This window comes from Tamandua tetradactyla, chromosome 4, assembly GCF_023851605.1.
Source record: "Tamandua tetradactyla isolate mTamTet1 chromosome 4, mTamTet1.pri, whole genome shotgun sequence".
NCBI classification, from domain to species: Eukaryota; Metazoa; Chordata; class Mammalia; order Pilosa; family Myrmecophagidae; genus Tamandua; species Tamandua tetradactyla.
The window spans coordinates 113,071,426-113,084,839 of NC_135330.1; the positions used below are offsets into that span (position 1 = coordinate 113,071,426).

At 41.4% G+C, this 13,414-nt stretch overlaps 1 protein-coding gene and 1 non-coding gene across 3 annotated transcripts in view; both read left to right on the forward strand.

Annotated features, from left to right (window-relative positions):
* Positions 1-13,414, forward strand: part of ERICH6B (glutamate rich 6B) — a 117,415-nt gene that overhangs the window by 20,919 nt on the left and 83,082 nt on the right. For both annotated transcript variants that reach the window (XM_077158276.1, XM_077158275.1), the window contains exons 2-4: positions 1,270-1,685; positions 8,566-8,614; positions 9,445-9,632. In XM_077158276.1, the coding sequence (XP_077014391.1) occupies positions 1,337-1,685; positions 8,566-8,614; positions 9,445-9,632 (586 nt within the window). In that variant the 5' untranslated portion in view covers positions 1,270-1,336. The remainder of the gene's footprint in view (positions 1-1,269; positions 1,686-8,565; positions 8,615-9,444; positions 9,633-13,414) is intronic.
* Positions 6,176-6,277, forward strand: LOC143681883 (U6 spliceosomal RNA). Its single transcript, XR_013174934.1, has one exon. It is a non-coding gene; the product is annotated as a U6 spliceosomal RNA (small nuclear RNA).

The window sequence follows — 13,414 nt, forward strand, 5'->3', positions numbered from 1 at the left end:
TATGTGTATGTGTGTGTGTGTATGTATTCCTATATAAATAATTAGGAATATCAGACTGTCGGCACCCAACTCCCTTCACCAGCATGTTGGTCAGAGAGGGAAATACCAATTGCCATGTCTAGGACAGGGTCTCACTGCCTGAGGATAGTACAGAGCATAATAAGTCCTGCCACCAAGAATGACAGTCCTAGGGTCCCAACCCACTCCAATACAAGTGTCGGGGTCACCAATAAAAGCACAACTTGCACAGGCTAAGTGTTTTACTCATATAGAGAAGAGACAAAGCAAGACCAGTTTCACTAGCAGGCGTTCGTCCCCCATGGCCAGCAGGTCTCGTTCTGCCACCTTCTCAGGAAGATGTTATCTGTACAGCTGGTACATTAGTGGAGGAACCCACACTTTCCGTGGTGGGAGCAGATAAAGGGCAAAGGGGTTAGCCGAGTGCATAAAATGTGCATGCTTTAACCAGACTGTCTCCAGTGAATGTTTATATATGCTTAGGGTAAAAGGGAAAGGAATGTGCCAGAAGTCCTCTTAAGCCAAGGGTTAAGTTTTACCTCGAAGACCTCCATAGAAGAGAGTCAACCCACATTTATCATCCTGCCCCAGTGCCTGGCCAACACAGTCCCGAGCCCTGGGTTTATTTGTGGAAAGATGGCAGACTGCCCTCACGCCATCCCTTACCTCAAAGAGTTTGCCAAGGAAACTAAGCTCGTTTGCATTTCTGGCCCAGATGGCAATGCATGAGAATATGCTTTGCAGATTCCCAACTATAGGTGCCTTAATTGACCAACAGCCCCGACCCTTATGTCTGTAACACCCTGCAAAGCCCTCTTCCATGGTGCTTAACATGTTGTATTTAGAAATCTGTTGACCTGAGTCTTTTAGCACAGATTCCAAGCTCCTGGAGAAGAGAAACTTGGTCTTGTTTACTACACAGATAAATATTTCTTGATGAATAAATAAAAGCCTGCCCTAGTGGTCACTCTACTAAGCACCAATCATTCCTCCACCTTCCAGCCTTTCTTATTTGCTTTATAGTGTTTGATAACTTCAAAGGCATTACCTTGGGTCTGGTCTCCCCAACCTGTTCCTTGAGGGTAATGCCTCTGTTCCTTTTCTGTGCCTCTTCATGGGCCACCATGTTGTGATGAGCTTCAAAGTGCCATCCAAAGGCCATTGAATGAAACTAAAAAGCAGTTAGAACAAGCAAAAATGAATTTGCAGTAAGCCATTACTGATTTGCAGACTTTTATTCATTTCTTCTAGGTTACCAGGGTGATGAAGTGACTTTGCCTGCTGCAGAAGAGTTTCATCTGCTTAATGCTTCTCTAACATGTCTGCTGAAAAGAAGCCATCATCAGAAACATCATCTAGTCACCTTCCTACAAGTTCCCAACTTTCCTCTGTATATTCAGAGGAAGAGGATGGTGAATTAGAACTATATGATGAGTGTTTGCAGGAAGAATTTTCTGAAGAATATCTGGAGGAGGGAGCGCATCTAGAGGAGGGAGAGTATCTGGACGAGGGAGAGTACCTGGAGGAGGAAGAGTATCTGGAGGAAGGAGAGTATCTGGAAGGGAAATATCTGTATGTAGAAGAGTATCCGCAGGAGGGAAAGTATCAAGAGGAGAACAAGTATCTGCAAGTATATGAGAATTTGTATGAAGAGTATGTGCATGAGGGTGAGTATTTGAAGGAGGGAGAATATCTAGAGGGAAAGTACCTAAAAAGGAAAGAGTAATCTGGAAGAGATTGGGTACCTGGAGAAGGACTCCCAAAAGGTGATGACTCTGATTCACCAAGATGCCCTGGGGAAAATGAACAACCCTGGAATAAAGCCAAGGCTCAAATTATCAACCCTATCAGTGGTGCTGAGTGGTGGGACAAACCATTGTTGACCAATTTGACTCACAAATACAATAGTCATGGCCCAAACACTCCCAACTGAGCCTATAGGGAGACTTGTTTATAAAAGACACAACAAACCCAAAACACCCTATACTTTTTATCTCTTCTCTTTCTTCTTATGCAAGTTATACATGTTCCTTGTGGCTGTCTTTGTCTCTAAGCAAAAAGAAGAAAGCAAAACTCCCTACCACCCAGAGATGATAGTCATGTTTCAGACTTTGGTTATAACTTCCTCAGACTTATCTTTAGCTATAGCTTTTGTAAAAGGATTGTACTTTACATACTATTTTGCGATCGACTTTTTAAGGTGCATTTGCTTATCTATTTGCATATCATAATTACATCTCAATATCATATATATTGAGAATATCATTTTATGTCCTTGAATTTTCTCCGAACCTTTTTCAGGGCTGTGTATTGGGTTGTGTGGATACCCCCCTAATATTTCTCATTGATCTCCTATTGCGGGTCATTCATTGCTTCTGTGTGTGCAATTTTTTAAAATAGCACTTTGGCAGATATCCTGATGATAGCTCGATAGTGTCTATCACCATTAATTATGTCCTAGAGTTCATTCCTACCATCTGTTGCTAGATCAGCAGCCACTAGTAAGATTCCCAAGGTGTCCTCTCAGCCCCTAGAAGGAATCACCTTGCCCTGCTAGTGAGTATTGTAATCGGGAGTGATTTCTCTCATCCTAGGACTGATATTTTTCCAATTATCAGTCACTGTCACTGTAATTGGCAACCTTTCCTTAGGTTGGGCTCTTTTATTTGGCAGTAGCCTCCTTGTACTGTTGGCCAGAGATGGATGATAGCACCTGGGTTCACGGGCCCACAGGATGCCTTCTGGTGATGTCATGACTGCTCGGCCACATCCAGCTAGGTACAGAAAAGTTTAAATCCAGGTTGCCTGCATCATCTCAGTGTTGACCTACAAGTAGAACTGAACTACTTTCCTGAGTCCAGTTAGGCACAACTCCGAGTATCCCAGGGAGCTTATATTTTTTAAATTCCAATCTGATTACACACGATCTGCCTCCTAAAGCTAGGGAGTCTCAGCACACACAGGGGTTTTCCCTTTATTTCCCTCTCTGTCAAATTTGGCGGGTCATCCTCGATTCCTCCTGCTTTCCAGGGAGCTTAGTGATTGCATTGGAGCAGCAATCTTCTATTACTGGGACATTCTATTTTCTCTGCACTTCTATTGTTAAGCTCCCTCTTGGAATCCAAATGTCTTGCTGTTCGTGTACCAAGTGTAGCTCTGATACTGAAAAGTAGCATTCAGGGTTTTTCTCCTGCACAGTTTGAGTACAGCATTCTTAATGCATCCTCTATAGGCTGGATCTTTGTAAATATATTTCCCCACTCGAGCAGGGCACAGGCAATGCTGTCAAGCCCCTGGAACCGTGTATAAAGCAGAGGCTTTGAAATAAATGCCCTATTAGCAAAAAAAAAAAAAATTGGAATGGCACCAAAAAAAGAAAAAAAAAACCTGTAGGGGAGTGTTATGCCTTTAGAAAATTCAGGGTACATACCAGATAGCACAAAACAGATTGAAAAGGGATTAATGAGAGGATTCCTAATTTTCCAAAAGGAATGTACATCAAGATTTCTTTATGTAGAATATCCTCCCAATACTTTTCCTTTTAATTTTGTTCACCCCATGTTTCAACCTTTGATGTCTAACGGGAGTGCTTTCCTGATCCATAGCAGAGGCTCAGTAATATGCAAAGCAAGTCAAGTGATGACATCGCATTTTCTAAAGCAAGATGCACACACCCACACGTACATTTATTTCATTTATGAATGAATTGGCACCTCTAAAATGGGTGGTTAGAGTTAACAAGTGGACTTCTATCTCATGTAGCAGTTGGCAATAGCACACTGTACTGAGAAGGATTCTGATGCTTAGCTTGGGCTCAGCAGGAAAGAGGGCCACCCTCAATTGATGATGCCTTCTACTGCATCAGGAGGGGAAGTAGGAGCCTGAGTGTTGTGGATTTGTCTACTGGGGACAGATAGGTGTCTTGTCACAAAGAATCCATCCTTCCTTCCTTCTTCCTTCCTTCCTTCCTTCCTTCCTTCCTTCCTCCCTTCCTCCCTTCCTCCCTTCCTCCCTTCCTCCCTTCCTTCCTTCCTTCCTTCTTTCCTTCTTTCCTTCCTTCTTTCCTTTATTTCTTTCCAGCTTTCTTTCTAGCTTTACTGCCTCACTCAGAGCACCGGCTCCCCCACTTACTTATTTTAACAGCTGGAGCAAGTCACTTAACCTTTCCAGGTCTTGATTTTTCTTAGTTGTCAATTAACAATAGACCTACGTTATAGGATGTTTATGAGGATTAAAGGGGTTAAAGTATGTAAAGCACCATGAGCCGTGCTGAGTGCCCAGCATTTTAAGCCTATGGAGGTGTTAGCTATCATTATTATGTTATATATTAGTATTCCTCCACTATTGACCTGAGAAGGGAATTTACACTCCCCAAGTGCATTTCCTCCCTGCGTGAAGTGGACATAACAACAAGACAAGAGAAAATGTGTGGAGCGGAATGTGACTCCTCCAGGTAGGTCCACTTTAGAGATTTCCATTGCCCCAGGGCACTGCTGACCCTCCTCTCACCCTTAAAGGGATGATTCTCCCCCATGCTTCCTGGGAAAATCCTGTAAAATTATTTGAGCAACTCAAATGTAAAGGCACATCAGCGTCCACCGAATCATTGAGTCACAGCAAACTGACTTCTCAAGAGAGGCTCCCACTGGTGGGTGTAAAACCCAGGCGTAAACCACTGTGGGTTCTGGTGACCTAGAGGAGGTCACGTGCCTGCTCTAAGTTCCCTTTTCACCCTGTGAAACGACATCACAGTGTCGTTCTCATCATTGAATGAAATGACCCATCTGAAAACGCTTGGAGAGTTGTCCCTCATCACACAACTGTAAGGTATATAACTATTCTTCTGATGTCACAAGGAAGAAGGTGCTAGAAGGAAGGACTGCCCCTGCCCTCTGTCATGGAACATGCTGCAGAAGTTCCATGCTCGGCATGAGGCCCCTTTTGTTTCGTTAGAACACAAAAAGTCTTCCTAAGGAGTGATTCTGCTTGGTGGCAAACAGTGCTATGAGACATCGCAGGATCTTGTTTTTTTTTTTTTATTTTTTGTTTTTTTGTTTTTTTTTGGCAGTAACTTAACACCACAGTTTATTTGTAAACATGTTATATGTGTTATTAAAGTCAAATTGATAATACTTTTATACATTTCATTGTATATTTTAACATCATACCAGAAAACAATCCACTCTACTCAGTTACAGTTTTTGTACTTAATAATCTTTACATATAAATGTTTGAAACACTGAACAGAAAACAAACATGAATGCCAAAGGAACTAAAACCAGTAAGTAACAGAAACCACCCTACCCCCAAAAAACAAATATAAAATCATCCAGTAACATCTTTTTAAAGAATATATCCAGGAAATACTCTGACCTTACTTTTCAAAAAAGTAACACAAAGTTGCATTTCTTTAGAGCCACTTGAAAGTAAAATTATACCATACTAAGGGATCTTTATTTTTGACTTGATGTGCTTTCACCTCGTGGTTTTGATACACATAATCTTCTGGGTTTGATACTCTTTACCCAAGACTAGTTCCTGCTCGGCAGCTCCAGAGGCTATTTGGCCTAAATGCTCTAAATTGTTAGCTATTTCCAACTGAGAGTAGATACTGTGACTATCATTGCCAGCCAGAAATTTAGTAAATCTGCGTATTTAAGAAAAAAGATGTGGGGTGGGTGTGTTAGTTAGATTCAGTTGTCAACTTGGCCAGGTGAGCATACCTAGTCTTGTTGCTGAGGCCATAAACCAATGGTGCGTGAACCTCATCTGTTGCCAATTACATCTGCAGTCAGCTAGGAGGCGTGTCTGCTACAATGGGTGACGTCTGACTTAATTGGCTGGTGCTTAAATGAGAGAATGCAATGTAGCACAGCCTAGCAACTCGGCATTCCTCATCTCAGCACTAGCAGCTCAGCCCAGGCCTTTGGAGATGCAGAAAGAAGTCACCCTGGGGAAAGTTGTTGGAACAACAACTGGGGCCTGGAGAGAAGACCAGCAGAGACCATCCTGTGCCTTCCACATAAGAAAGAACCTCAGTGGAAAGTTAGCTGCCTTTCCTCTGAAGAACCAACAAAATAAATCCCCTTTTGTTAAAAGCCAATCCGTCTCTGGTGTGTTGCATTCCGGCAGCTAGCTAACTAGAACAGTGGGGTTCTCGCTTCGGCAGCAAATATAGTAAAATTGGAATGATACAGAAGAGATTAGCATGGTCCTGTGCAAGGATGACACGCAAAATTGTGACCCATTCCGTATTTTTCCCTTCTCAACATGAAAAAGTCAGAATGAGCATTCCCCAAAGATCGGGAGAAGGATTAAAGGAAAAGGAGGAGGTATAATAGAGAAAATGGGATTTAAACAAATGAGGATGGCTGCTGAATCACTCTATTAATATTCCTTCTAGCCTGCAGTGTTTTGGAGCAGCTAAAAGGAAAAATTTGAAATGGAGGCATGGTAACCCATAGCAAACTGTGAAATCTGTTCTGCAACTACTTGTTGAAATGTGCTTTGAAAATTATTGCTTTTTTTCTTGCTTTGCTTTGTGTATATATTATATTATACAATTTTTAAAAAGTTAACTAGCCCAGCCTCTCCAGGCCATCAGATAGTTCCATCTCCCTACCCCATATTAGTGACAAACCTTTCCAATATCAAAAATTCAGAATTGCCATAGCCCAAACAACCTCAAAGAGAGATATCGAAAGACCAAAGGTGATGGTGGAATTATACATAGAAGCTAGGAATTAACAAATGAATATGAATGCTGAATCATTAAATTGGTATCTCTTTTAATCTCCAGAATTTTAGAGCAGCTAGAAGTAAAAACCTAAAACTGTGAAATTGTAACCCATGTCAAAGTCTGAAATGTGTTTTACAACTAATTGTGGGGCTGTGCTTGGAAATTTATAGCTTTTTTGCATATATGTTATTGTTCACAAAAAAAAAAAGAAGGAAAAAATTGACTGTGATGATAGAAAAGTATTTAAGCCCTCTAGCCTCCCATAGACTGGAGCAGCTAAAAGGAAAAATACAAGAGGATCGTATGTAGCCCACGACAAACTCTGGGATCTGTCCTGTAACCACTTTTTGAAGAGTGCTTTGAAAACTATTGCTTTTTCCTTTCTTTGCTTTGTATATATGTTATACTATACAATAAAAAAAGTTTAAAAAAAAGAAGATAGATGAGGGGTGTGCTGAGAAGACAGGGATATGTGAGCCAGCCAACCTTTCATGCACAAGGGTTCAGTTTAGCCGCCAGCAGGCTAGTGGTGTGGGGACTTGCTGAGTCCCAGGCCACTCACCCGCAGCCCATTCCCCACAGTCAGTCCCCTGCCACCTGCCTTGTGCTCCTGCACAAAAGGCATCATTTCCTATGAGTCTTCCCTAAAATAAGGAGGGAAGTAACAGGTATTTGTATAGTTCACAATGTTTGTCTCCTTCAGTGCTCCCCCAAATTAGAGCGCACCCCCATTTCACAAAAGAGGAACCTGGAATTGGAGGAGGCAGGTGGCAAGTCACACAGAAAATAATTTGAGGCACCAGACAGGACCGTTGCTTTTTCTCCTCTTTCTTAAGAGTCACCTCTCTCTCTCTCTTCTCTCCTTTCCTTCCTCCCTGCACCCTCTGTTTCTGTTTTATAATAAATTATGTGCATATTTTAGTTTTAGAAAAGTGACAAAAGAAGAAACAAAGGCCAGTCTCCCCGCTTCTAAAACATGGAAACTGTGGAAAGTAAAAGTGGGAAAACCTCACCCAACCTAATACCCAAATACAGATAAAGCTAATTCACATTTTAGAGATTTTTCTGCTGTTACCCTTGTGTTTTGCATTTTTGGTGGTGTTGGTCCTTGTTTTGCTGTTGCCTGTTTATTTGGCTTTTAAACATCTTTAAATATGCTGTTCTAAAATACAAGTTTGTAATTTACTTTTGTGATGTAGTGTTATGACTTCAACATTTTCTATGCTGCTCTAATTACCATAGATGCCATTTTAATAGCCAAATAATACTCCTGACTTTTGGTAAATTATGCAAAGATATAAGTATTGTGCATATAAGTTTTAAATTCAAATTTCCTGATTTTCATTTCTTTCTTTATTTCATAGTACCATTCTCTACGACTGGAATTCATGGTACATTTTATCCATTTGTGCACAAATTCTTGATGTTATATCGTTTGGGGTGAATACCAGTGATTTAATGACACAAGCAGGCTCTTTAAGAATCAAAAATAATTTTTAAAATAATGGTATTCTCTGAACCTCTTTCCTTTGTCCTGTAACACAGAGACATTATACAATGCAAATTCAAATTTCCAAAATCCATAATTTCTTGAAGATTATTTTCTTGAGTTCACTTTAATTTTATAAAATTTCAACCTCATAATTTTTTAAGGAAACCAATATTGTGGAAAGTTTAAAATGGGAAATTGCTATATAATTAGGGCCCTCTCTACCCCAATCCCAGCGTCAGGTACTTAACATATTTTTAAATAGAAAGAAAAATGCTTCATTTTCCCTCAATATTCTTTGTGTTCTTTATTCCAATAGGTTTCCAGTTGGTTCACTCATCACAAACGACACCTATTTCTAATACAAGGTAATAGTTCTCTGCAGATAAATCAAGTGGAAACTTGAGGCTCCAAAACAAGGAAGTGCAGGAAAATACCCTGAGGAAGTGGGGGGATGTGGGGGGGACGTCACATCCAAAGGACCTCTCCACTCTGCTCTCCTCTGCCATTTAGTAACTTGCAGCATGAGGGATGGGCCCAGAATCCAAGTCCTGGGCCCCAGAACTACCTTGGATGATCCTAGGTAAGTTTTGGGGCAAGGTGAGTCTGGGATCCACTGGACAATGCAGGGGAGAAAGTCTGAACTGAGGAAGGGATAATGAAGGGCCCATAGACAATGCTCACGGGTAAATCGATGCACCTCTTTTTTTTTAAACATGGTCAGGCACCGGGTTTCGAACCCGGGTCTCTGGCATGACAAGAGACCTGCCTGCTGAACCCCTGTGGCCTGCCCACTCGCAGGCAAATAAATGCATGATGCCAAAAAGGAAGGTGTTCTATCTAGAAATAGAATAAGCTCAGGCATATTCCCAAGTGCTAAAAACATCAGTCAGTGAGTGCTAAGCTCCTGCCACAGTGGTGGCACATACAAGATGTCAGTAAAATATCTCTCAGTTAGGGCAGCCTGGTCTCATGGCCTTTCTCTGCACCATGGGACTTGGCTGCCCTCGATGACAGGAGGGCCCATTTTTCTTTACCCACAAGCTGGTCCTTTCTGGCCATCTTATAGGGGTGAAAGTCCTCAGGAGCTGGGAAACAGCTGCCACCACCCCAACTTCTCCACACACTGTGGCACTGGGGTTCTACAACCTGGTCCTGACCTTGGGAGCTGACGGGCCCCTGTGGTGTCCTTTGACAGGAGCCCAGCTGATGTCACTCCTCAGGCCTTGACCTCGTATGCTGTTTCTCTTCCTGTCTCTGAACCTGTCACCCAATCCACTTGCCATTGCACCATATCTCCTACATACCACATTACCAATGATGGAAGGCTGGTGCCCATGACAGACCAGACCACTCAGACCGAATGGATCTACAAGAGCAAGCTGGGTAAGGGAAGCTGCCCCTGGCTGACCATCACCCCTCTGGGTTGTCTGGGGGTTGGGGCAAGGAACAGTGTTGCGGCATTCCGTGGGTGCTATGTCTTGCCTCTCATGCCAACAATATACTGTTTCCCGTGGAGAGGGTTGCCTTGCCATTTGAAGTTATTGTTTGGGTGAGAAATGAACTCCTCCACCAGCCATGCCACCCACTTCCCCCCATCCCACAGCCACAGAGAAAGAGCATCAGCAAAGTGCTGAAACAAATACCTCCTTCCCTCTTTCCATTTCACCTTCCCTATTCTTTCATTAATCATCCTGTTCCTGTCCTACATGTATACTGGGACTTATCTCCCTCAGGGACACAGGCCACTTCCATCACAGTTTATAGACTGCTTCCCTGGGGAGAGGCAGGTCCAGATAATAGAAAGGAGAGTACAAATGGGACCTGGGTGCACCCCTGACTCTCCGTCCCAGCATGCAGGCCCAGCCAGCTTCATTTGGAACCAGCCAAGTCCATCTATATCATGAGCCTCTATGGCTCCCATTGGGAGACACACAGGGGAGAGTTCAGCAAGATTGCTTGGAAAGGGAACTTCTGGGGAAGATGGTGGGGTGTGGAATTCCAGGGGTCATGCCTCCTCCAAAAACAGCAGTTAGATAAGCAGAAACTGTCTGAAACAACTGTTCTGGGGCTCCAGAGGCCAGGGGAGCAGTGAACAGTCACCAGGGATCAGCAGGACAAAGAGGCAGAGAAACTGCAATGAAGAATTATGAATAACTTGCTCCACAACAGCAACCAGCATCCATCCTCCACTTTCTAGGCTAATCTCCTTGGACCGTCCCTTGCTGGCTGCCATGAACAAAGAGGGATGCAGAAGCTCTCTTCCCCAAGAACAGGAGGGGGGAGGGGCGTGGCCAAGCACTGATTATGGCTTTCAGTCAGCAAATTGGGCTCAAAGAATAAATCGCAAGAGAAATCAATAAATATCTTGCGAGAAATGAAAATGAGCACACAACATATCAAAACTTATGACATACAGAAAACGGAGTGCTAAGAGGGAAATTTATGGGGGGGGGGGTGCAAGGGTAGCTCAGTGGTAGAATTCTTACCTGCCATGTGGGAGATCTGGGTTCAATTCTCAGCCCATACACTTTCCAAAACAAACAAGCAAGCAAGCAAACAAACAACAAACAAGAAATTTAAAAAAAAAAAAAAAGAAGGAAATTTGTAGCCCCAAATGCTTATAATAAAAAGAAGAAAGAGTTAAAATCAGAAACCTAGAACTGCACACCTGGAGAAACTTTAAAAAGATCAGCAAACTAATCCCAAAACAGGCAGAAAGAAAGAACAAAGATGAGAGCAGAAATAAATGAAACTGAGAATAAAAAAAAGAGAGAGAATTAACAAAACCAAAAGATGGTTCTTTGAGAAGATCCACAAGGAAATCAATTAAGGTAATTCACCATATTAACAAATTGAAGAGGAGAAATCACATGATCATGTTGATTGATGCAGAAAGAGCATTTGACAAAATCTAGCAACCATCTTGATATCAACACTTTGATAAATAGGAATAGAGGGAAACTTCCTCAACATGATAAAGGCCATATATAAAAAAAACCCAACTGACATTCTACTCAATGATGAAAGACTGAACACTTTCCCTCAAAGATCTGGAACAAGACAAGGATGCCCACTGTCATCATCATTATTCAGCATTGTGATGGAAGCTCTAGCCAGAGCAATTAGGCAAGAAAAAGAAATAAAAAGCATTCAAATTGGAAAGGAAGAAGTAAAATTTCCACTATCTGCAAAGGACATTATCCTGTATATAGAAAGTCCCCCCAAAATCCACAACAAAGCCAATGGTAAGTTCAGTGAAGTGACAGGATACAAGACAAACACACAAAAATTACATTTGCGATAGCAGCTGAAAGAATCAAATACCTAGGTAGAGTTAACCAAGGAGGTAAAGCACTTGAACATAGAAAACTACAAAGCATTGCTAATATAAATCAAAGAAGACCTAAATAAATGGAAGGATATTACATGTTCATGGCTTAGAAGACTAAATATTATTAAGATGTCCATTCTACCCAAATTGACATACAGATTCATTGCAATGCCATTCAAAATTCCAACAGCCTACTTTGCAGAAATGGAAAAGTCTATTATCGAATTTATTTGAAAAGGTAAGGGGCCCTGAGTAGCTGAAAACATCTTGAAAAAGAACAAATTCAAAACATCTTGAAAAGAACAAAGTTGGAGGACTCACACTCCCTGACTTTAAAGCATATTACAAATCTACAGTGGTCAAACAATCATGGTACTGGCATAAGGCTAGATATATTGACCAGGAATCAAACTGAGAGTTCAGAAGTAGACTCTCACATCTCTGGCCAACTGATATTTAATAAGGCTGCCAAGTCCACTCAACTGGGACAGAATAATCTTTTCAAGAAATGGTGCTGGAAGTACTGAATATGCATGTGCAAAGGAATGAAATAGGACCCATATTTCACACTATATAAAAAAATTACCTCAAAATGGATCAAAGATCTGATTCTATATCTAATTATCTGACTTTAACATTACAATCATGTGCTTGTGAAAACCTTGTATCTGGTGCTCCTTTTATCCAGAGTATGGGCAAATGAGTAAAAAAAAGGGGGAGAGGGAAATAAATAGATAAATAATAGGGGGAATAAGGGGTAAAAAAAAATGGGCAGATTGAAACACTAGTGGTCAATCAGAGGGAGGAGTAGGGGGGTATGGGATGTACGAGTTTTTTCTTTTTTCTTTCTGTTTCTTCTTCTGGAGTGATGCAAATGTTCTAAAAATGATCCTGATGATGAATATACAACTCTGTGATGATATCGTGAGCCTGGTTGTATCCTGTGGATGGACTGTATGTGTGGAAGATTTCTCAACAAAAATATTAAAAAAAAAAAAAAAAAGGCCTGACTCTAAGAACCAGGACCATGAAACTAGAGGAAAATGGAGAGCAGCATCTCCATTGTGGTTCGCAATGGTTTCTGAGACTTTATACCCAAAGGGCAAACAATGAAAGTAAAAATAGATTAATGGGACCTCCTCAAAATTAAAAACTTTTGTGCTTCAAAGGACTTTTCAAGAAAGTGAAACAGCAGCCTACTTAATGGAAAAAAATATTAGAAGCCACAAATTCAATAAGTGTTTAATATCCAGAATATATAAAGAAACCCTACAACTCAACAACAAAAAGACAAACAACTCAATTGAAAAAGGGGTAAAGAAATTAACAGACATTTTTTCCAAAGAGGAAATACAAATGGCTAAAAGCACATGAAAAGGTGTTCAACATTACCAGCTATTAGGGAATGAGATATCAAAACCACAATAAGGGGTGGGCCGCAGTGGCTCAGCAGGCAAAGTTCTTGCCTGCCATGCTGGAGACCCGGGTTTGATTCCTAGTGCCTGCCTATGCAAAAGAAACCACACAATAAGATGTCATTTCACACCTACTAGAATGGACACCATCTAAAAAAAAGAAACAGTAAAATTACAAGTGTTGGAGAGGATGTAAAGATATAAGAACACTCATTCACTGCTGGTGGGAATGTAAAATGCTGCAGCCAATGTGGAAGGCAGTTTGGCAGTTCCTCAGGAAGTTAAGTTTAGATTTGCCATTATGTTCCAGAAATCCCACTACTAGGTATGAACCTAGAAAAACTGAAAGCAGGGATTCAAACAAACATTTGTACACCGATGTTGATAACGACATTATTCACAATTGCTAAAAAGATGGA